This window comes from Myotis yumanensis, unplaced genomic scaffold, assembly GCF_028538775.1.
Source record: "Myotis yumanensis isolate MYYU_CA2020_CCGP unplaced genomic scaffold, mMyoYum1.0.hap1 SCAF_17, whole genome shotgun sequence".
NCBI classification, from domain to species: domain Eukaryota; kingdom Metazoa; phylum Chordata; class Mammalia; order Chiroptera; family Vespertilionidae; genus Myotis; species Myotis yumanensis.
In genome coordinates, this window is record NW_027223768.1 from 15,273,946 (window position 1) to 15,296,661 (window position 22,716).

General features: G+C 41.1%; 1 protein-coding gene and 1 non-coding gene across 5 annotated transcripts in view; both read right to left on the minus strand.

Moving 5' to 3' along the window:
* Positions 1 to 22,716, minus strand: part of ASH1L (ASH1 like histone lysine methyltransferase) — a 128,351-nt gene that overhangs the window by 30,688 nt on the left and 74,947 nt on the right. For all 4 annotated transcript variants that reach the window (XM_070397462.1, XM_070397461.1, XM_070397464.1 and 1 more), the window contains one exon: positions 4,930 to 5,024. In XM_070397462.1, coding sequence (XP_070253563.1) covers positions 4,930 to 5,024 — 95 coding nt within the window. The remainder of the gene's footprint in view (positions 1 to 4,929; positions 5,025 to 22,716) is intronic.
* LOC138996495 (small nucleolar RNA SNORA48) lies at positions 19,463 to 19,596 on the minus strand. The gene has a single exon (XR_011468788.1). It is a non-coding gene; the product is annotated as a small nucleolar RNA SNORA48 (small nucleolar RNA).

Consider the following 22,716-nt stretch of genomic DNA (forward strand, 5'->3'; position numbering starts at 1 on the left):
ATTCATATAACTAATATGGCAAAGACAGAGATAAACCCAGGTCTGGCTGACTCAGTCATGCTTTTTGTTTACATGGTATTGGAAGAGACCAGTTTAAAACAACTGAGTATCCGCCCTCTCTATCCTATCATAAACGATTATTTGAAAAACAAAATAGCACATCCTGAAAAAAAAAAAAATCCTGCAACAATCTTATTTAAAGTCCTGTTTCAGCCCTGGCCGGGTGGCTCAGTTGGTTAGAATGTAGTCCATAACACCAAAAGGTTGCACATTTGATTCCTGAGAGGGGTGCATACAGAAGGCAACCAATTGATGCTGCTCTCGCATCAATGGTCCTCTCTCTCTCTCCCCCACCTCTTTTTTCTCTCACATCAATAAAAACATATCCTTGGGGGAGGATTTAAAAAAAAAAAAGATAAAGTCCTGATTCACCAGAGAAAAGAGTCACTACTTGGATAAGTTTTTCTATTTTTTATTTACTGAGTACAAATTAGTCTTAATAGAACTAAAGTGGGGATGCAGAGATAAAATCTTTATTTAAATAAAGGAATTTCCATTCTAGACTTGTTAACCACTAATTCATGCCAGAGACATGACAGGAAATATTAGTCTACCCATTATTCTCCCTTTTTTCCTTGGAATTGACTGATTCCTTCAACCCCTTGCTCTATAGTTAGAGCTTCATCCAAGATCTAAGTTAATTTCCCAAACAGGACAAAACCAGTAAGACCAAAATGGCTGTGTTTTCCTTTAAACAGGACTTGTAAATTACTTCTTATTTTCAAAGCCTATTTATCATTAGCAGGTTCTAGGAAATAGCACGATCTGCTAAGAAGCTGCTTCCACTGCTACGGCATCACTAATAAAAACAAAAGATTCTTTCAAGAGAACTTTGGCATTATGCCTAGAGAATATGGAGCTGAACTCTTACCTTCATTAAGTAAGTACATGCATAGTTACCTAGCTGAGAATTAAGCCTTGTAACTCTATGTTATAGTTACACCATTCTCCAGCCACTCAATATACAACAACTCATCTTTATTGCAAAACTTGTCTAAACTTGCTACTTTAAATAACCTTATGGTGCTGGGCTCTCTAGGGAGAAAAAGGAGATTTGATAATCATAAACCAGAGAAGAGCCCCTAGTCAAAAGGGTCAAGAGAGTCATAGTTGAAGAGAATATTATAGTGCATAGGATCAACATCTGCTACACAATAAGTTGTTCCTGAGAAAAAATTGTCATCTACGTTCAGCAATTTATCCTAATTTCTCCTTCTTTTCGTTCATTTATACAACAAAAAATTGTTAAACTTCTATTATGTATTAGGCACTGGGAAATCAAAGGAGATTAAGAAAGACAAATGATCCTGTACTCCTGGAGTTAATAACATAACTAGAGGTCCAGTGCATGAAATTCATGCACTGGTAGGGTCCCTATTGGCTGGTGGCCAGCTGGGTACTCCCTCCCCTCCCCAGCTGGCCCCACCCCCTGGTTGAAATCCCAGTCAAGGGGACATTTTGCATATTATGCTTTTATTATATAGGACTAGAGGCCTGGTACACAAAAATTTGTGCACTGGCGGGGGAGGGTGGTGGAGGGGGTGTCCCTCAGCCCCACTTGTGCCCTCTCACAGTCTGGGACCCCTTGGGAGATAACCACCTGCTGGCTTAGGCCTGCTCCCTGGGTGGCAGATGGCAGGCCCGATCCCTTGGTGCCTGACCCGCCTCCCCGGGTCGCGCACATGGCAGGGCCGATCTGGGAGTTGGGGCGCCACCCTGGGTCGGGTTGCACACGGGACGCCCGGGTGGGCTGGCCGAGTGCTGCTGCACCGCCGGGCGGCCCCAGGTTGGGTCACACACGGACACCCACCGCCCTGGGTCACAGATAGCTGGCCCAGATGGCAGCAGGGCAGGTGGGATGGCGCTGTCCCGCCCCACCGCCCTGGATGGCAGCAGGGCAGGCGGGATGGTACTGGCCCGCCCTGCCTGCAGTATGCAAATTAGCCGCCATCTTTGTTGGCGGTTAATTTGCATATCACACTGATTAGCCAATGGGAAGTGTAGCGAAGGTATGGTCAATTACCATGTTTGTCTATTATTAGATAGGATAGGGGAGTCAGATAAAAATGAATAAACAAGTACAGTAATTATCCTATGTAATAAAAGCCTAAAAAGCTAAGTGTCCGGTCATCAGTCAGCCATTCAACCAATCAAAGCATAATCTACACTAATAAAAGAGAAACAATTGTTGTCACTCTGCTACGCCCACCAGCCAATCAGTGGCTATGCAAATTAACCCAACAAAGATGGCGGTTAATTTGCATACACAGACACAGAGCGAAGACTGAAGGCTCTAGCTGGAGTGAAGACTGAAGACTGAAGACTGAAGAGGCTTGGCTTCTCTGCTGTGGCCGGACCAAAGGCCTGGGTCCTGGGTGCCGGAGGAAAACGGGTGCCAGCAGCCAGGGGAAGGAAGGCCTATTGTGCGAATCTTCATGCAACGGGCTTCTAGTATGTTAATGATATGCTAAGACTGCTCAACTGCTTGCTATGATGTGCACTGACCACCAGGGAGCAGACGCTCTGACCAATAGCTTGCTGCTGGGGTACGACCAATTGGAACTGAGCGAGACAGGCCGGACAACCTCCTGCGCCCCTCCCCGGCTCCGATTGTGCACTGGTGGAGTCCCTCGGCCTGGCCTGCACCTTCTCACAATCTGGGACCTCTAGGGGAATGCTGGAGAGTCGGTTTCAGCCTGATCCCACAGGCCAGGCTGAGGGATCCCACTGGTGCACGAACTCGTGCACCGGGCCTCTAGTAGATTATAAAAGAAAAACAGGGTTCTGTGATGTAGAATAAAGGAAGAACCCTCTGTGGTGAGACAATCATGAGAACAATTTTATTGTAGTTTTTATTATTATTTTAAATATTTTTAAAAATTGATTTTTGGACAGAGAGGAAGGGAGAAAGAGAGAAAGAAACATCAATGTGAGATCAAGAGCTTGTATGTATATATGTGCACTAGAGGCGGGTGCACAAAATTCATGCATGGGTAGGGTCCCTAGGCCTGGCTGGCGATCAGGGCCAATCTGCGAGGTGACCGGGGGGCCTCCACTGGCACCCACCTTGGTTGGCCTGGCGCTGCCTGCTTGTTGACCCCTCCCTCCCCCCCCCACCCCCCGCCGCCAGTCGGGGCCTGAGGGCTGGGGGAAGCTCCTGCGCTGAGCATCTGCCTCCTGGTGTTCAGTATGCGTCATAGTGACAGGTCTTTCTGCCGTTCGGTCGATTTGCATATTAGGCTTTTATTATATAGGCTAACCCATGGACAAAGACAATAGTGTGGTGAAGGCCTGGGGCGGAGGCTGGGAGAGAGCAGGGGCGGGCAAGAGGGGTCAATGGGGAAAAAAAAGAGGACATATGTAATACTTTCAATAAAGATTAAAAATAAAGACATTGATGGGCTGCCTCCTGCAAGCCCCTACTGGAGATAGAGCCTGAAACCTGGGCATGTGCCCTAATAGGGAATTGAAGCCGAAACCTTTTAGTGTATGGAATGACATCCAACCGAGTCACACTGGCAAGGGCCATGAATACAATTTTATTTTAAATATATTTTATTGATTTTTTACAGAGAGGAAGGGGGAGGGATAGAGAGTTAGAAAAATCCATGAGAGAGAAACATCCATCAGCTGCCTCCTGCACAACCCGTACTGAGTATGTACCCGCAACCAAGGTACATGCCCCTGACCGGAATCGAACCTGGGACCCTTGAGTTCACAGGCCGACGCTCTATCCACTGAGCCAAACCGGTTAGGGCATGAATGCAATTTTAAAGAAAATTATATATAAGCTGATACTGTCAGCTGATCCTTAAAGAATGAGAGGAAACCAATCATGAGAAGAGTTTGAAGAGATTTTCAGGCAATGGGAATAATAAGTATAACAATCCTCTTATGTATAGTCTAGAATTTGAAAGAAGAGCAGCATGGTCTAATACAGTGAATAAGGGAAAGATAGGAACAAATATATGGGAATAATGGGGGTAGTCAAGGGCCATATCATTCTTAAAAGTCAGAATAAGGGGTTTGTTGATTTCTCCAATGGTAAGCCACTGAAAGGTTTTAAGTATGATCTGTTCAAGTTATGAAATCACTTATCTTTTTATTGTGTGGAGAGTGGATTGGAAGACTGGAAGGAAACAATGGAAGCGGACAGATCTGTTAGAAGGCTATGGCATAGTGGCATGGACGTGAGTGATGGCAATGGAATTTGGAGAGTAGCATATATTTATTTTATTTTATTTTTTTTCCACTTTTTTAGGATATATTTTAAGAATGGAAATAATAAAACTTGGAGATGGGTTGGATAAGGTGTTGAAAAAAAATGGGAAGAATTTAGGATGACTTCTAGGTACTTTTTATTTATTTGGTATGCTTCACAGTAGGACCCTAGGAGGTACTATTACCCAAATGCTAAACAAAGCCTTGACATTTTCTCTAAAAAAAAAAAAAAAAAAAAAAAAAAAAGATAAATCTTGCTTAATTTTCAAGCAGATTAAGATCAGGAGAAGCAGGGGGCCTTTTTCCTTTGATTATTACATATCCATAAATCATCTCACTCCTTTTGAAATATGAAAGTGGACTGATGAATAGTTGGGTTTTTCTAGATGACATACTTAGGGAATCAAATGCTACACGTATAGTGTTGTTTACTGAAACTCCAGTTAGTAAGATTTATGTCATTTTGACTCTTAGACAGCAAAGAGTTTGCAGAATTCTTTAGAGTTAAGTATAAATTAAATGGTAAAAAAAGAAAAAAGAGCTTTACCCCACTGGATATAAATAAATAATAACAGGAATGCAGAAACATTTCACCCAAACGCAAGAAATAACCCATTTTTTTCTCAGCAATATGTTGTATATACTCACCAACATGAATGGGGGCTGGAAATAGTCCATATTCATGCTCTCCTGGAGAGTATTCCAGCTTTTCTTTCTTTAATTGAATCAATCGGCTCTTTGGGCTATGATTAAAAAAAAAAAAAAAAAAAAAGAGGCAATAACATTTTCTCCTGTGGCCTTATATAGAAAACAGATAATTCTATCAAGACTATTTGCTGTAACAGTACCTTAAATCTTTTTGTTTGATTTTAGAGAGAGAGAGAGAGAGAGAGAGAGAGAGGGGAAGGGGGGGGGGCGAGGAAAGAAAGAGAAAGAAACATTGATTTGTTGTTCTACTTATTTATGCATTCATTGGTTGACTCTTGTATGTGTCATGACTTCGGATTGAACCTGCAACATTGGTGTATTGGGTCAGTGCCTTACCTGGCCCTGGATTTAGTTTTAAATGCATATTTTTGGAGGGACAGATGCCAAGTACCTTCATATATTTTTAAAATACACGCTTTTGGAATAGCCTTTTAGGAATTACACATAAGTAAGAGCATCACTAGCATTCTCCAAGTTTTGCAGCTGAAACCTCAATTTCAGATCTGAGCCTAATGATTACCATACATTTCATTAATGATTTATAGTTTATAAAGTACTTTCACATATCATTTATAGCAATACTATGAAGTAGGGAAGAGGAAACATTACAGCTTACAGATTTTAAAAACATGCTTATGAGATTAGGTGAATTGCCTTAATTTTATTAACTGGTAAGGGAATTTAAGATGAAAAACCTCAGTTTCTTTCCTTCTTTTGTTTAATCCTCACCCGAGGATATTCTTTCCCATTGGTTTTTAGAGAGAGCGAAAGGTGGGAAAGAGGGTAAGTGGGGGGTGGGGAGAGAGAGAGAGAGAGACAGACAGACAGACAGACAGAGAGACAGACATTGGTTGCCTCTCTTGATGCATCAGGGCTGGGGATCAAACCTGCCACCCAGGTACATGCCCTTGACCTGGAATCCTAGAACCTTCAGTGAGCAGGTTGACTTACCCGCTGAGCTACACTGGCCAATGCAAAACCTCAGTTTCTTGAATGATGTTCTTAGAGGTTTACCTCTTTCACGCATCTTACTGGTTTGTGCTCTTAATGTTTGGTATGAGATCAATCTCAAGAGATTTCACAAATATCTAACAGTGAGATAAAAAAAAAAAAAAAAAAGGAAAAAAGAAAGAGAAAAAAGGGTTCCAGGAAAGCCTCATTAGTCTACTATGACTTTATTTTGGCTTAATGTTCCAATAAATAAAGGCTGATATATTTCTTTTCTCTATGAATGACAACATATTACCTTTTAAAAAACAAGTAAAAATAAATAAATAAATAAAATAAATAAAAATAAAAAACAAGTCTACTCTATCTTATAGCAAGTAGGGAAACTAATACACATTTGCAAAATGAGAAAATTGAGGCCCAAAGAAGTTAGTTAATTACAGACCCTGAAGTTCATAAATTTGAAGACTGGTTCTTTCTAGTGGATCACTCATTTGTTTATTGAACAGTTATTGAGCACTCATTTAGTCCAAATCCTGTTGTAAGTGCTAAGGAACAGTGGTGAATAAGACAGTTTACATTCTACTTGGATAGACAGACAAGGAAATAAGAAAATAGTGGGGCGGGGGGGGGGGGGTCAGCAAATAATAAATGCTAGGCAAACAATTAAAATGTGATAAAGAATAATATAAAAAGTGTTTTATAAGGACATTAAGCTAAGATGTAAATATTCCTGAGATACCAGACATGAGAGGATCTGGGAAAGGGAAGATCAGGCAGAGGAAATAATTGTATAAGGTCAAAGTCAGAATGAGGTGGCTGAAGTAGTCCAGATGGAGTCAGAAACTAGGTCATGTAAAGTTTTTAAAGATGTGATTAAGGAGTTTCGGATACAGTTACAAAGGAAGATAGGAAAGATGCTAGATTGTTCTACTTACATCTAGATTTCTTACTAAAAAACAAAACTAAACTTACCCAAATAATGATTGTGAACAGAAAGATGAATTTTTAAAGCCAAGTACAAGGTATATTTCTTCATCATAAAAGTCAAATATGTAGCTCAAGAAAACTTTTTATAACCAAGCACTCTGTATGAATGAAAATTTGGTCTACACTTTAGTAGATTCAAGATTTATATAAACTAATTAAACAGAGAATATAAAAGTTTCAATTTAGCTAAAACAGGAATGGAAACAAAACAGACATTTTAGCCCGGCTGGCATGGCTCAGTGGTTGAGCATCGACCTATAAACCAGGAAGTCACGGTTCGATTCCCAGTCAGGGCATATGCCCGGGTTGTGGGCTCCATCCCCAGTGTGGGGCATGCAGGAGGCAGCCGATCAATGATTCTCTCTAATCACTGATGTTTCTATATTTCTCTCTCCCTTACTCTCTGAAATCAATAAAAATATTTGAAAAACATACCACAAAACAAACCAACCAACCCAGGCATTTTACCCTACTGCCATCAGGGTAAGTAACCAAATAGATAGTAGTCAGGGATGAAAATATGTGGCACCCTGAAATGAACAAATATACAATATCCCCTCCCCCACATACACACACAACAAACCCAATAGGAACCTATATAGTTCTAGTCCCAAAAGGAATGAAATCTTAAATACATCCCCCCTCAATCACTGACTGCTTCCCTAACAAAAACAATTTTATCCTTAACGTTGCAATACTGATATCTAAAATACACGATATCATTATGGATATGATAATTATGCCAGAAATTGTTTTCCTAGTTTGTGGGCAAAGTTTGATTTTGGTTTTAATTTAGGCATGGCTGCTTATTTTTCTGTTGGTGATAACATCAAGATACTCTATCACTTAAAAGAATATATATATGATTTTTATTTTTTTAATATATTTTATTGATGTTTTTACAGAGAGGAAGGTAGAGGGATAGAGAGTTAGAAACATCGATGAGAGAGAAACATCGATCAGCTGCCTCCTGCACACACACTACTGGGGATGTGCCCGAAACCAAGGTACATGCTCTTGACCGGAATTGAACCTGGGACCCTTCAGTCCCCAGGCCGACACTCTATCCACTGAGCCAAACCGGTTAGGGCAGGCATACCTTGTTTTATTGTGCTTCACAGATGTTGCATTTTTTTACAAATTGAAGGTAAGACCCTCTACCTGCAAAAAAATTACATTTCGCTTTATTGGGATACTTGCTTTATTGCGGTGGTGCCTATAGATTGACTTATCATAGTTTATCAAATCAGCCTACTATGGAAGGGCATTTCAATTGTTTGTAATATTTGCTACTACAGATAATGCCCAATGAATAACCTTGCCCATATGCTGTTTGATATTTTGAAGATATATGTCCCAAAATTGTTTGGTGACAGATGTTGAAATCTGTGAATATATTAAAAGTCATTCAATTGTATGCTTTAAATGGAAATGTTGTATCTCAATAAAAGTTTAGGCTTTCCCTGAGCTCAAAGACTTGAAGAAGCAAGCCACCACTGAGTTTTGCAACTACAGGAAAATGAGTATGAGCTTAAAACAGAACCTTGAGCCTCAGATGAGATCACAGACCTATCTTGATTCTCCAGCCTTGTGAGACACAGAGCAGAAATGCTTAGACACCTGAAATTCCATACAATCTGTGATATTATAAATGAGTGATGTTTTAAGCTGCTAATATTGTGATTTATTACACAGTTATAGATAATCAATACATATATGTGTGTGCATATATGTTTATACTTATTTCCTGGTTCTGAGAGGGCCTAGAAGCAATGAAAACACAGTAACAATGACAATCTACTAGCAAGCAGCATATCAAGTACCCAGATTTTGATTTCTAAATAATAACCTCCATTAAAAGAAACCAAAGTAGGGAGGAGACCAAGATGGCGGCGTAGGTAAACACCGGAGACCGCTGCCGCAAACAACCATTTCAAAAATACAACTAAAAGACTGAACGGACATCACCCAGAACCACAGGAAGGCTGGCTGAAGAGAGACTCTACAACTAGAAGGAAAGAGAACAGCAAATCGAGGCTCAGAGGCGGCGCAGTGTGGAAAATACAAAGGTACCGAGGTGCGCGCGCAAAGCGGGCTGGTGGCTGAGGGCGCGGTTGTCGTTTTCTGTCGGGAGTGAGTCTCAGACTCTGGGCTCCAGATCCGGGCGAGTCTCTAGGGACCCAGACTCAAACGGGAGAAGCGGGATTATCCGGCATCAGTTGGAACCTGAGGGCAGCTTTCTCTCCGAAGTTTGCAGCGGCTGCCGGGGTTCTGAGAAGCAGAGCCTCTGGGAACGGGACTGAGCGTGGCCATAACTGCTCCCTCCCCCGCCCTGTTGATCCCGCCCCGCCCAAACCCTGCGCACAGCCATTTGCCGATCGCCTCAGGCAAAGGCTGGATTAGCGCCTCCCCAGAAGGCAGACGTTTTCCATACAGCTGATTCCTATAGCCAGTCGGCCTGGTGGTCAAACCCCTCTAGTGTTAACTACAACAATTAAGGCTTGGCTAGAACAAGACTGCGCACAGAGACCACAAGGGGGTGCACCAAGAAAGCATAAAAGATGCGGAGACAAAAAAACATGACAGAAATGGAGGATATGGAGCTAAGAATCGCAATTTTGAGGGCTTGCCATAAATTTGTGCAGAACCTCACGAAAACTAATGAGACCCTCGATGCTACGATAAAGAAATTAGAAAGTAAGCATACACGGACTGAAATAAAGAATATTATACCCAATAGCAGACCAGAGGAGCACAATAATCAAACAAAAGATTCGACAAAAAACACCCAATTGGAAAAGCAAAATGAAAAAAGAATCCGAAAGTGTGAAGATAGTGTAAGGAGCCTCTGGGACAGCTTTAAGCGGTCTAATATCAGAATTATTGGAGTGCCAGAAGATGAGAGACAGCAAGATATTGAAAACCTATTTCAAGAAATAATGGCAGAAAACTTCCCCCATCTGGAGAAAGAAATGGACTTACAGGCCCAAGAAGCGCAGAGAACCCCAAACAAAAGGAATCCAAAGAGGACCACACCAAGACACATCATCATTAAAATGCCAAGAGCAAAAGACAAAGAGAAAATCTTAAAAGCAGCAAGAGAAAGAGGCTCAATTACCTACAAGGGAATACCCATACGACTGTCAGCAGATTTCTCAACAGAAACTTTGCAGGCCAGAAGGAAATGGCAAGAAATATTCAAAGTGCTGAATACCAAGAACCTACAACCAAGATTACTTTATCCAGCAAAGCTATCATTCAGAATTGAAGGTCAGATAAAGAGCTTCACAGATAAGGAAAAGCTAAAGGAGTTCATCACCGCCAAACCAGTATTATATGAAATGCTGAAAGGTATCCTTTAAGAAGAGGAAGAAGAAGAAAAAGGTAAAGATACAAATTATGAACAACAAACATACATCTATCAACAAATGAATCTAAGAATCAAGTGAATAAATAACCTGATGTACAGAATGAACTGGTGATTATAATAGAATCAGGGACATAGAAAAGGAATAGACTGACTATTCTTGGGGGGAAAAGGGGTGTGGGAGATGCGGGAAGTGACTGGACAAAAATCATGCACCTATGGATGAACACAGTGGGTGGGGAGTGAGGGTGAAGGGTGGGGTGGGAGCTGGAAGGAGGGGAGTTATGGGGGGAAAAAAGAGGAACAAATGTAATAATCTGAACAATAAAGATTTAATTAAAAAAAAAAAAAAAAAAAAAAAAAAGAAACCAAAGTAGGTTTGGTGAAATACATGATTCCTGATCTGAGACATGGAAGGACAAGGTAAATATGGTAAACAACAACAAGCAAGTAAAAACAAAAACAAAAAACCCAGAGTGAATGACACCTTTCTGTGGTAGAAAGCAGGGAAGTCCTCAAAGATGATGAGTTCATGTTTAAAGGAAACGAGACCAAGCTTAAAGGGAGTCCTGTGGTAAAATCAGGAAAATTTGACCATTTCTCCACAAGATGATGGTAATGGATTACTTTAAAATGCCTAAGTCCATATGATAGCCAAAATAGAGAGTGAAAGGGGAAGGAAAGTGAAAGTGTATTTTCACAGGAAAATTAAATATTGAAGAAATGTCAGAATTAGAAAATTACCTTTGCAACTAACAATGAAAGCATAAACTTAGGTAAGGATCATAATGATGCTAAACTATTAGATAAAAGATTGCCAGAGAACAGGCCACAGCCTCAAATATTAACCCAAATTACTTACTAATTACAAAAAGAAAAACGTATCTTTACAGTGGAGAGATTTAATGGACATTCCCTTAACCAAGTGATCAAATATGGCATCACCAACAATGGGACAATAAGTGGATGCAGTAAGAAATATAAAATTTCACAAATGTAATATTCCTGCTAAGATTTAACCTAAATCTAATCATGAAGAAATCATCAGGAAAATACAGAATATAGCACAAGACAACTAGCCTGAGTTCCTCAAAAAGAAACAATCTCATAAAAACAAAAGATGGGACACATTCTAGATTAAAATAATAGACATAACAATCACATATAATACATGACATCTGTTTGGACCCTAAATTAAAATAAAATAAAATATAAAGGACAATTTTAGGACAATAGGTAAAATATAAATGTAGGCTTTATATTAGATAAAATTATTGAAATACTACTTACTTTCTTAGGTATAATAATGGTATGGTGATTAGATAGAAGAACATCCTAGTTCTTATACGAAAATTTCTGAAATATTTAGGGGTAAATGTTTGCAATTTACTTTCAAATTGTTCACTGGGTTCCCTACCACCAAAAAAAAGCATGTATGTGTGTGTCTAGACAAAGATAAAGCAAATGTGGCAAAAGATTGATAAATTTTGCTTAGGGTGTATGAGTGTTCATTTTGCCAAAGATTTAAATATTTTCAAAATAAAATAATGTGAAAAAAATAAAAAGGTTTAATCAGGGAAGGTACTGCCATTACATACAAGATTTATTTCTCTAGCCCTTAAAAGAGGTAAATTCTAAGACATGTTCAAGTTGAAAAATGCTAACATGGTGTTCTTTAAAAAAAAGTGACTAAAGATCTATTAAGAAGTATTTTTAAAAGTATAAGTATTTCACTTCCTAATTTCTAGTTTACAATACTCTCATTACTGTAGCAATGATGATGATTTTTATATGTTAAGACATGTTAATTCCCAATTTCCACCACAAAACTGAATTCCTATCTCTTCCTTGAATTCTTCTAGTATATACAGTTTAAAGCACAATTCCTGAAGGAGGGTCTAGAAATCCTGATTTTAAAAATAAGATCCCTTGCTGGTTCTTATATTAACATTGAGGAAATTTTAGGTACCATTATATGTAAGGATCCTCATAGTTTAAAATTCTGTCATTTTGCTCTAACTACTAAATCTTTTTAGGGAGAAAGATCTTGCCCCTTTTGCTAAGCCATTCTGTGGGGGACTCAGGACAAAGTTAGGTATCTTTGTAGTATGGAGTAAGTTCTCATTAAGTAAGTTTACTAAAACTTTATTTATTTGTGACTATTATATTTTGTTCTAATTTTAGGGGATAGTAAAAGACCAGTAAAAAAACTGAACTAGGATGCAAAGAGATATTTCACAGGATCTGATAAATTCCTTTTTGTTTTAAAATGTTCCATTCAGGAAATGGAATTCTAGGGTGATAAGAAGAATATTGTACCAATCAACTCCCATCTATTAATACCAAAAAATCATGGCTTCTGAATTGAATTATATCATTTTCCAGTCTAAATAACAGATTAGAGGGATATCTCACAAGTTAAGGTAATGGCTCTTCCTGAAAAGTTGAAATATACATTTTTAATTAGTTATTTTGAAAATAAATTGTGGTAAGATATATATAACATAAAATTTACTATTTTAACAATTTTTAAGTGTGAAGTTCAGCAGAATTAAGTATATTCACTCACCTGTTGTACAACCATCACTGACATCCATCTAGCACATCGTCGCAAAACTGAAACTCTGTACTCATTAAACAATTAACTGCCACCAGCCTTCAGCAAGCACCATTCTCTTTTCCATCTCTATGAATTTGACTATTCTAGGTACCTCATGTAAGTGGAATAAATCAGTATTTGTTGTTTTGTGACTAACTCACTTCATTAGCATAATGGTTTTCGAGGTTCATCCATACTATAGTTTTCCAAATTTCTTCCCTTTTTGAGGCTGAATAAACATTGTATGTAAGAAATATAATTAAAAATATTTTTGCTGATTTCAAAGAAGGGAGAGGGAGAGTGAGATAGAAACATCAGTGATGAGAATCATTGATTAGCTGCCTCCTGCACACTCCACATTGGGGATCGAGCCCGCAACCTGGGCATATACCCTGACCAGGAATCGAACCCTAACCTCCTGGTTAATAGGTCGATGCTCAACCACTGAGCCATGCCAGCCAGGCAGAAACAAAATTTTTGGTGTCTTAAATCTTGTTATTATGAAAATATATTAACTTTTGTTATCTATTAAGCCTATCAGACCTGTATTAAAGAATAAGTAAAGTTAGGAGCTCCTGGTCAAGATGGTGGAGTAGGTAAACATGGTACTGGTGTCCTCCCAAGATCAGATCAAAAGTCAATAAACTACAGAGTAACCAACCCTCAGTCAGAACTGCCTGAAATGTAGCTGATCAGAAGTCTTATAACTAAGGATATTCAGAAGAAACAACATTGAGATTGGTAGGAGGGCTGGAGAAGCTGAACTGGGCTAGTCTCTCTCTCTCTCTCTCTCTCTCTCTCTCTCTCTCTCTCTCTCTCTCACACACACACACACACACACACACACACACACACACGTTTGTGGGGATTAAAAATCAGAAGAAAATCTCAGGAGTCCAGGGTTCTAGTGCCAGGAAGAGAAGTTCCCATACTTCTGGTTGAAAAAACCAGTGGGGATTGTGGCTGAGAAACTGGGTGAAATGGAGGGCTGCTGGAGTCCCAGATGTTCTTAAAGAGCAGAAGCACAGACTTAATCAGAGACGAACTCATTTGGTCTGAGCTACAGTGCTGGGCAGTAGCTCGAAAACCAAGAGGGCTATACAGGGAGGAACTGAATTGTCTAGTTTCAGGGTGATGACTGGAGGGGATTTCTTCCAGACAGAAGTGCTGGCAGAAGTGTTCCTTTGTTGAGCTCTACTACCACTACCCTCAATATTTGAGTTTCCATTCATCTACCTGTTTGCCCTGTCCTGGTGATTTGCTGAGACTACAGTCCACCCACATTGCAGGCACACCCAAGGCTTCCAGTGGCTTTTCCATACAAATGGCCTGTCTTGGCTCATGCTAGCTACTTTTCTAAAACCTCTCAAAGGTTCACAAATCCCACACAAATGGCATCTGGCCTCAGAATGCCCTGTATCTTTTGCTAAGCAGCCCCAGGACCAGCACTAGTGGCAGCTGGCCTTGGTTGGCAGCTTAGCCTCCCCAAGGCACCTTTAAGCCCAGCACAAGTTGGGCAGATCATTTTGTATCTCACACCAAGTGGATCCAGGCAGGACACAGGCAGCAGGTGAACTTGGATTACACCCTCTGGGAGGCCCTAGAGCCAGATCACGCTGGAGTACCACCCAACCACCTCTACATGGGACACACTCAAGGGGCAGATTTGGCAGGAATCAGAACCTGCCAAAATGAATTCTGCTCTGTGGGTTTGGTTCCTGCATAGCAGTTCCTCCACTGTAGTTGAGGCTGGTACTCATAGCTTATCAGCCTGGGGGCCAATCAGAAGGCATGGGGAGAGGAAGTGAGGCGTTGCTATGTGGTGTCATTATCTGGCACCCACAGCGACCATTTCAACTACAACAGCGATCAAAGTTCAACTACAATAGGAGGGTGCACACAGCCCACACAGGGGACACACCTGGAGCAACTAGCTTAGGTCACTAGGTAGGATGCAGCACTGGGTCCTACAGAACACCTACTACATAAAGCCACTTTATCAAGTATGGGAGACACAGCAGATCTACCTGATACATACAAACAAACACAGAGAGGCAGCCCAAATGGGAAGACGAAGAAACATGCCTCAATTGAAAGAAGAGAAGTACTCTCCAGAAAAATAGCTAAATAAAATAGAGACAAGCAAAGTACCAAATACAGAGTTCAAAACAATGGTTGTAAGGATGCTTAAAGAACTTAGTGGGAACTTCAACAACATAAAAAAGGACATAGAAACCATACAAAAAAAAGTTAGAAATAAAGAATACAGTAATTGAAATGAATAAAATAGAAAGAATCAGCAGATTAGATAGGCAGAGAATCAAATCTGTGATTTCCAAGACAAGGTAGCAGAAAACATTCAATCAGGACAGCAAAACGGAAAACAAAAAAAGAGGATAGTTTCAGGGACCTCTGGGTAAACATCAAGCCTAACAACATCTGCATCATAGGGGTATCAGAAGGAGAAGAGAGAAAACAAAGGATTAAGAACCTATTTGAGAAAATAGAGATATAAGTAAAGGAAGCCCAGAGTCCCAAACAAGATGAACCCAAAGAGGCCCAGACCAAGACATATCTATAATAATAAAAGTGGAATATACTAATTAGACCAGACGTCCTTTCAGACAAAGCCGGGGCTGTGAGGGAAGCCCAGGTATCGGGTGCCAGAGGGAAGATGTGCTGGCAGCCAGGGGAAGGCCTACTCTTGCATGAATTTTCATGCATCGGGCCTCTAGTCTATATATATATAAAAGGGTAATATGCTACGTGTCTGACCCTCCAACTGGTTGCTATGACGTGCACTGACCACCAGGGAGCTGACACTCAACGCAGGAGCTGCTGTGACTTGCACTGGCCGTTGGTACAGAGAAATGGCACCACAAACCTGGCACCCACAAAGCAACACTTGGCTTCCTCCCATTGGGACACAGGCCCTGCCACCACCCCAGAGTGACATCCCACCAAATTGCAATGGATGCTGACAAGACCCCATGCACAAAATGCGGCCCACAGCCCAGCCCAGCAATGGCTGTTGTGGGTGCCGGATAATGACGTCACGTAGCAATGCCTGGCTTCCTCTCCCTAGTGACTAGCCTCCTTGGAGTTTCTTCAGCCCAGGAACACGGTTTACTTTATAGCCAGGTGGAAACATTTTACACTTTAACCAAATGTCTGAAGCATTTTCCCATGACTCATCTCATTTGATCCTCATATAAGTCTTGGAGTAGGTAGATAGGAGACTCAGTAGAATCCTATTTTCTTTTCATTAGCTGGATAACGGAGATTTAGAAAGCTCAGAAACTTGACCTGACTAAAAAGAAGTAAGAAATGGTGGACCTTGAAAATGACTTCGGGTTTTCTCATTGCACAGAATATAGTCAAACACTGCACACTGCTGCAGTTAAATATTTTACCCTTTGTTCTCCCTGCATGATCTATAATAATAATCTGCTTCATGTTGATATTTACTGCTGTGTTGCTGACAATTACCTGAAAGAGAAGTTGGGGTGCTTCATTGGGCTAGAAAAAGTTTAGCTAAATCAGAAAGCTGGTCTAATTAAGCAAGTTTATTCTATATATATAAAAGACTAAGTTGACTCGCACGTGCGTGATATATATAAAGCTCTTGCTAGTGCCAATCGCACGCGTGTGTTTCGATCTGTCATCGTTGATCGTGAATTTGGTTGACACTTCTATTATAGAGAAAGGGCAAATAGCGATATTAAAATATTTCTTCTAATTAATTTTCTTTCAATGTGCACGAATCCATGCACTGGGCCTCTAGTCATAAATAAATGCCACAGGTTAAAAATAAAGAGAAAATCTTGAAAGCAGCAAGAGAAAAGTAGTTAGTTATAAGGGAGCTCCCTAAAACTGTCAGCTGATTTCTCAACAGCAACTTTGCAAGCCAGAATGATTGGCACAAAATATTCAAAGTGATGAAAAACAAGAACCTACAGGATAACCAAGATTACTCTACCCAGCAAAGCTATCATTCAGAATCAAAGGACAGATAAGATAAAGAGCTTCCTAGATATGAAGAAGCTAAAGGAGTTAACACCAAGTCAGTATTACAAGAAATGTTAAAAGGTCTTCTTTAAGAAGAAGAAAAAAGATAAAATATATGAATAATAAATGGCAACAGCTACATACCTATTAACAATACTTTAACTGCAAATGGATAAAATGCTCAAAAGACATATGGTGGCTGAATGGATAACAAAACAAGACCCTTACATATGCTATTTATAAGAGACTCACTTCAGATCAAAAGACACACAGTCTAAAAGTAAAGAAATGGAAAAAGACATTTCATGAAACTAGAAATGAAAAGAAAAAAAAAAGCTGGGTTAGCAATACTTATACCAGAAAAAAATAGACTCTAACTAAGGCTAAAACAACACACAGAGAAAGAATCAGCAATTCCACTTGTATTTATCTGAAGAAAACCAAAACGCTAAATGCAAAAGACACATTGCAGTATTATTTACAATAGCAAAGATATAGAAGTAACCTAAGTGCCCATCAATAGCTGAATGGATAAAGTGGTAGTGCATATTTAAGGTGGAATATGACTTGACCATAAAAAGGAATAAAATCTTGCCATTTGCAACATGAATGGACCTAGAGAAGTGGTTCTCAACCTGTGGGTTGAGACACCTTTGGGGGTCGAATGACCCTTTCACAGGGGTCGCCTAAGACCATCAGAAAACACATATATAATTACATATTGTTTTTGTGATTAATCACTATGCTTTAATTATGTTCAATTTGTAACAATGAAAATACATCCTGCATATCAGATATTTACATGACGATTCATAACAGTAGCAAAATTACAGTTTGAAGTAGCCACGAAAATAATTTTATGGTCGGGGGTCACCATAAAATAAGAAGTCAAAACCCTACTTCCCCATTCCAAATCCTATAACCTAGGAGGGTATAGTAGGCACAATAATGTCCACTCTCCTCTCCCATGTCATCATAATCCCTACAACCTGAGAATATGCAGGTGAAATTAAATTTTCTCATCTGTTGATTTTGAGATAGAGAGGTTATTCTGTATTATCTGGTTGGCTCAATGTAATCAGTAGAACAGGAATGTGAAAGAGGCAGTGGGAAAAAAAAAGTAAAAATAGAAGTGAGGTTGAAGTGATACAATGTGAAGACTCAACCTGTCATTGCTGGTTTTCAAGACAGAGAGCCCTAAACCAAGGAATGTGGGTAGCCTCTTCAGACTGGAAAGGCAAGTAAAAGGATTGTACCCTAGAGCCTCCAGAAGGAATGCAGACGTGCCAGCACCTTGATGTTAGCCTGGAGATTCATATTGAACTCCTGACCCCAGGAACTGTAAGGTAAGTTTGTGTTGCTTTAAGAAATTTAAGTAATTTACGTCCTAACTGGTTTGGCTCAGTGGATAGAGCATCGGCCTGCGGACTCAAGGGTCCCAGGTTTGATTCCAGTCAAGGGCATGTACCTTGTTTGCAGGCACATCCCCAGTGGGGAGTGTGCAGGAGGCAGCTGATCGATGTTTCTCTCTCATTGATGTTTCTAACTCTCTATCACTCTCCCTTCCTCTCTGTAAAAAATCAATAAACTATATTTAAAAAAAAAAAGAAATTTAAGTAATTTATTATAGTAGACATAAAAAACTAATCACAGGCTTTTTTTGTCGCCTCCTCTGGCTAAGGAGGCTCGCCGAGTTGGGGGGAGTGAGGAGAGGATGGTTGGCCGCCACAGCCATGGAAGCCAACTGGACCACATTCCTGTTCCAGACCCATGAAGGCTCTCACCACCAACAGCAGGCAGCACAAAACAGCTTGCTGTTCCTCCTGAGCTCTGCTGTGGAGCCCCCTGATCAGAAACCATTACTTCCAATACCAATAACTCAGAAACCTCAGGCTGCACCAGAAACATTAAAGAATGCCATTGGAATTAAAAAAGAAAAACACAAAACTTCATTTGTGTGCACTTACTGCAGTAAAGCTTTCAGGGACACCTATCACCTGAGGCGCCACAAGTCCTGCCATACAGGAATCAAGTTGGTATCCCAGGCAAAGAAAATCCCCACTACAGTGGTTAAAAACAAAACAAAACAAAAAACTAATCACAGGTTAACTTCTTTTGATAGTCTGATGACTGTATTACTAGACTTTATTTTGGTGCCTTTGTAAGTGCACATTAATAGAGGTTTTCTTAAATTGGCTGCACCACTTTTATCTGTAGCTTAGCTAATGACATCATTAACACAGAAAACAAATTTTAACACTGGAATCGTCATTGATTCTAGCTCTGTGCTTTATTCCCTACTATCCAATAAGTCTTTTAATTCCTTTCAATCTTATTGTCAAAAAATTTTAAGAGTCCATGCTTTCCAACATCCAGTCACTACTATCACTTTAGTTCATGACATTACTTGTATCTTGGAAAACCTCAAAGGTGTCCTGCTTTCTAACTGGTCTTCTAATTTCTAATATTTCCTCATCTAATTCATCTTCCATACCAATAATGTTGTTTTATCTTGATCCATTTTTGATGGAATCAGTCTCCCCTCATAGCTGTTTTTCGCCCTTTGTGTCAGGACATGAACCAGGCACAGGCACAGACCAAAAGCCAAGCTAGGATAAACAAAGGAGTTCCTTTGTCCCTGTCGATATGAGACAAGTACCACCAAACCAGGTGTAACTCTACCCAGTCAGAGACACTTCTCATAGTTTTTTAAGATCTTTTATGACATATATACAAGAGTAACCTTGCTAATATGTGGAATCTAAAGAACAAAATAAACAAACAGACAAAATAGAAACAGACTCATAGATACTGAAGCAAACTGATGGTTGCCAGAGGGGAGGGGATTTGGAGGGCTGGGTAAAAAAAAGGTGACGGGATTAAGAAATACAAACTGGTAATCCCAAAATAGTCCCGGGGATGTAAAGTACAGCATAAGGAATATAGTCAATAATATTGTAATGACTATACATGGGGTCAGGTGAGTACTTGAAATATTGGGGACCACACTGTAAAGTACAAGACTAACTACTGGGCTGTATCTCTGAAACTAATACAGAATAATGAAAGTAAACTGTAATTAAAAAAAAGTAATCTTGCAATTTACTTGTAACATTTTGTGGACCAAAAAACAAATGGGAGAGCACAGGATTTTTAGGACAGTAAAACAATTCTGTATGATACTCCAGTGGTGAATTCATGTCATACATTTACCAAAACCTATAGAATGTACAACACCAACAGTGAATCCTAATTTCAACTACATGGTTATATAAATGTCTCATCACTGGGTTGTATACCTGAAACTAATATTAGAGAGAGATTTGTTGTTACACTTATTTATGTATTCATTGGTTGACTGTCAACTGAAAAATAAAATATTTAATTTTTTTAAAAAGGCAGAAAGCCGAAACCGGTTTGGCTCAGTGGATAGAGCGTCAGCCTGCGGACTGAGAGGTCCCGGGTTCGATTCTGGTCAAGGGCATGTACCTGGGTTGCGGGCACATCCCCAGTGGGGAATGTGCAAGAGGCAGCTGATCGATGTTTCTCTCTCATCGATGTTTCTAACTCTATCTCTCTCCCTTCCTCTCTGTGAAAAATCAATAAAATAAAAAAAAAATAAATAAAAAAGACTTTAAAAAAAATAAATAAAATAAAATAAAAAGGCAGAAAAATATACTAATGTAGTTGATGATATCGACCTTTGGATAGACAGTCTGATTTTATTATTCATCTCTCATTTTTAGGGGTTTAATCCATAAAAAGAACATAAGAAAAAACAGAAGCAAAACTTGAATCTTATATTTTTTTAGCAAAAACTTGATATATTTTTGTTCTCTCTATTCAGAAAAAATATTGCTTTAAAATAACTGTATTAGATCTTCCCAAAATACATTACCATTTTCTCATCTGTAGTGACAGAATGCTAATTTTTTTCACATATTACTATTACTATCCTATCTAATAAAAGAGAAACATGGTAATTAGCGTACGACCGCTACCCTTCCCATTGGCTAATCAGGGTGATATGCAAATTAACTGCCAGACAAGATGGCGGTTAACCGCCAACAAAGATGTCGGCTAATTTGCATATGTAGGCACAATGCTGGGAGGCAAAAGGGAAAGGACGGAAGAAGCCCCCTGCCACTGACGGTGATAGGAAAACCAGAGGGGAGCTAAGAGCTGGGGGCAGGGCAAAGGCGGCCCTGGGGCCGCCTTTGCCCTGCCCCCCAGCTGTGATCAGAGAACCAGGCGCCTCTGCTGCCCCGGCCAGTGATAGCGGGAAGCAGGGGTGGAGCCAGCAATGGGAGCTGGGCAGGGACGGAGCCGGCAGTCCGGGGAGCTAGGGATCCCTTGCCCAGTCCTAAAGCCTTGGCCAAAGACGTTAGGCCTGGGCAGGGGTGGAGCCTGCAATCGTGGGGAGCTGGGGGTCCCCTACACAGACCTAACGCCTTGGCCAGAGGCGTTAGGCCTGGGCAGGGGCGGAGCCTGCAACCGCAGGGAGCTGGGGGTCCCCTGCCCAGGACTAATGCCTCCACCAGAGGCCTTAGGTCTTGGCAGGGGCGGTGCCAGAGATCGTGGGTAGCAGGGGCAGAGCCGGGAATGGTGGGAGCTGGAGGTCCCCTGCCGAGGCCTGACACCTCTGCCGGAGGCCTCAGGCCTGGGCAAGGGGCCGATCCGGTGATCAGCGATCGGAGGGTGATGAGGGTCAACTCCTCTGGCCGAGGCATCAGGCCTGGGTGGGGGTGGAGCCGGTGATTGGGGGGGATATGAGGGTCCCCTTGCCCAGGCCTGACGCCTGGGTCAGAGGCGTCAGGCTTGGGCAGGGGGTGGAGCAAGCGATCAGAGGGAGATGGGGGTCCCCTGCCCAGGCATGATTCCTGGGCTAGAGGCATCAGGCCTGGGCAGGGGTCAGAGCCAGTGATCGGGGGGAGATGGGGGCCCCCTGTCCAAGCCTGGCACCTCTGGCGGAGGCGTCAGGCCTGGGCAAGGGGCCGATCCTGTGATTGGAGGGTGATGGGGGTCAACGCCTGAGGGCTCCCAGTATGTGAGAGGGGGCAGGCTGGGCTGAGGGACACTCTCCCCCCCCCCCCCCGTGCACGAATTTCGTGCACCGGGCCCCTAGTGTATATATAAAAGCCTAAGCGACTGTCTGACCGGTAGCTAAGACGCACACTGACCACCAGGGGGCAGATGCTCAACACAGGAGCTGCTGAGCTGCAGTGACTTGGCAGTTGCAGTTCTCAGGCGATGCACCTGGAACCAGAGAGGAGGGAGCCCTATTCCAGGGTGTGTCACCTGAGAACCACCCTTTCGAAATCCGGGATCCCTCAGGGGATGTTGGAGAGTCGGTTACAGCCCGATCCCCACAGGCCAGGCAGAGGGACCCCACTGGTACATGAATCCGTGCACTAGGCCTCTAGTATAGAATAATGACCATTATTTCCCAGCCTTTCTTGTGGATGAGTGTGGTTACATGACTATGTTCTGGCCAATGGCTATAAATTAGGTTTTGAATTTTCCTTCCTTAGTCATTTTGTGCTATAACAAATCACCATAGACTAGATGGCTTAAACAATGAACATTTAGCCCTCACTTTTCTGGAGGCTGGCAAGTCCAAGATCAGGGTTGGGTTTTGGTGAGAGCCCTCTTCCTGGTTTGCAGATACTGCCTTCTTGTTGTATTCTCACATAGTAGAGAAAAATTCTCTCTCTCATTGTCTCTTCTTATAACAGTAATAATCCTATTCAGGAGAATGACACACCTGAATGACCTAATTACTTCCCAAAGGTCTTAACTGTCAAATACCAACACA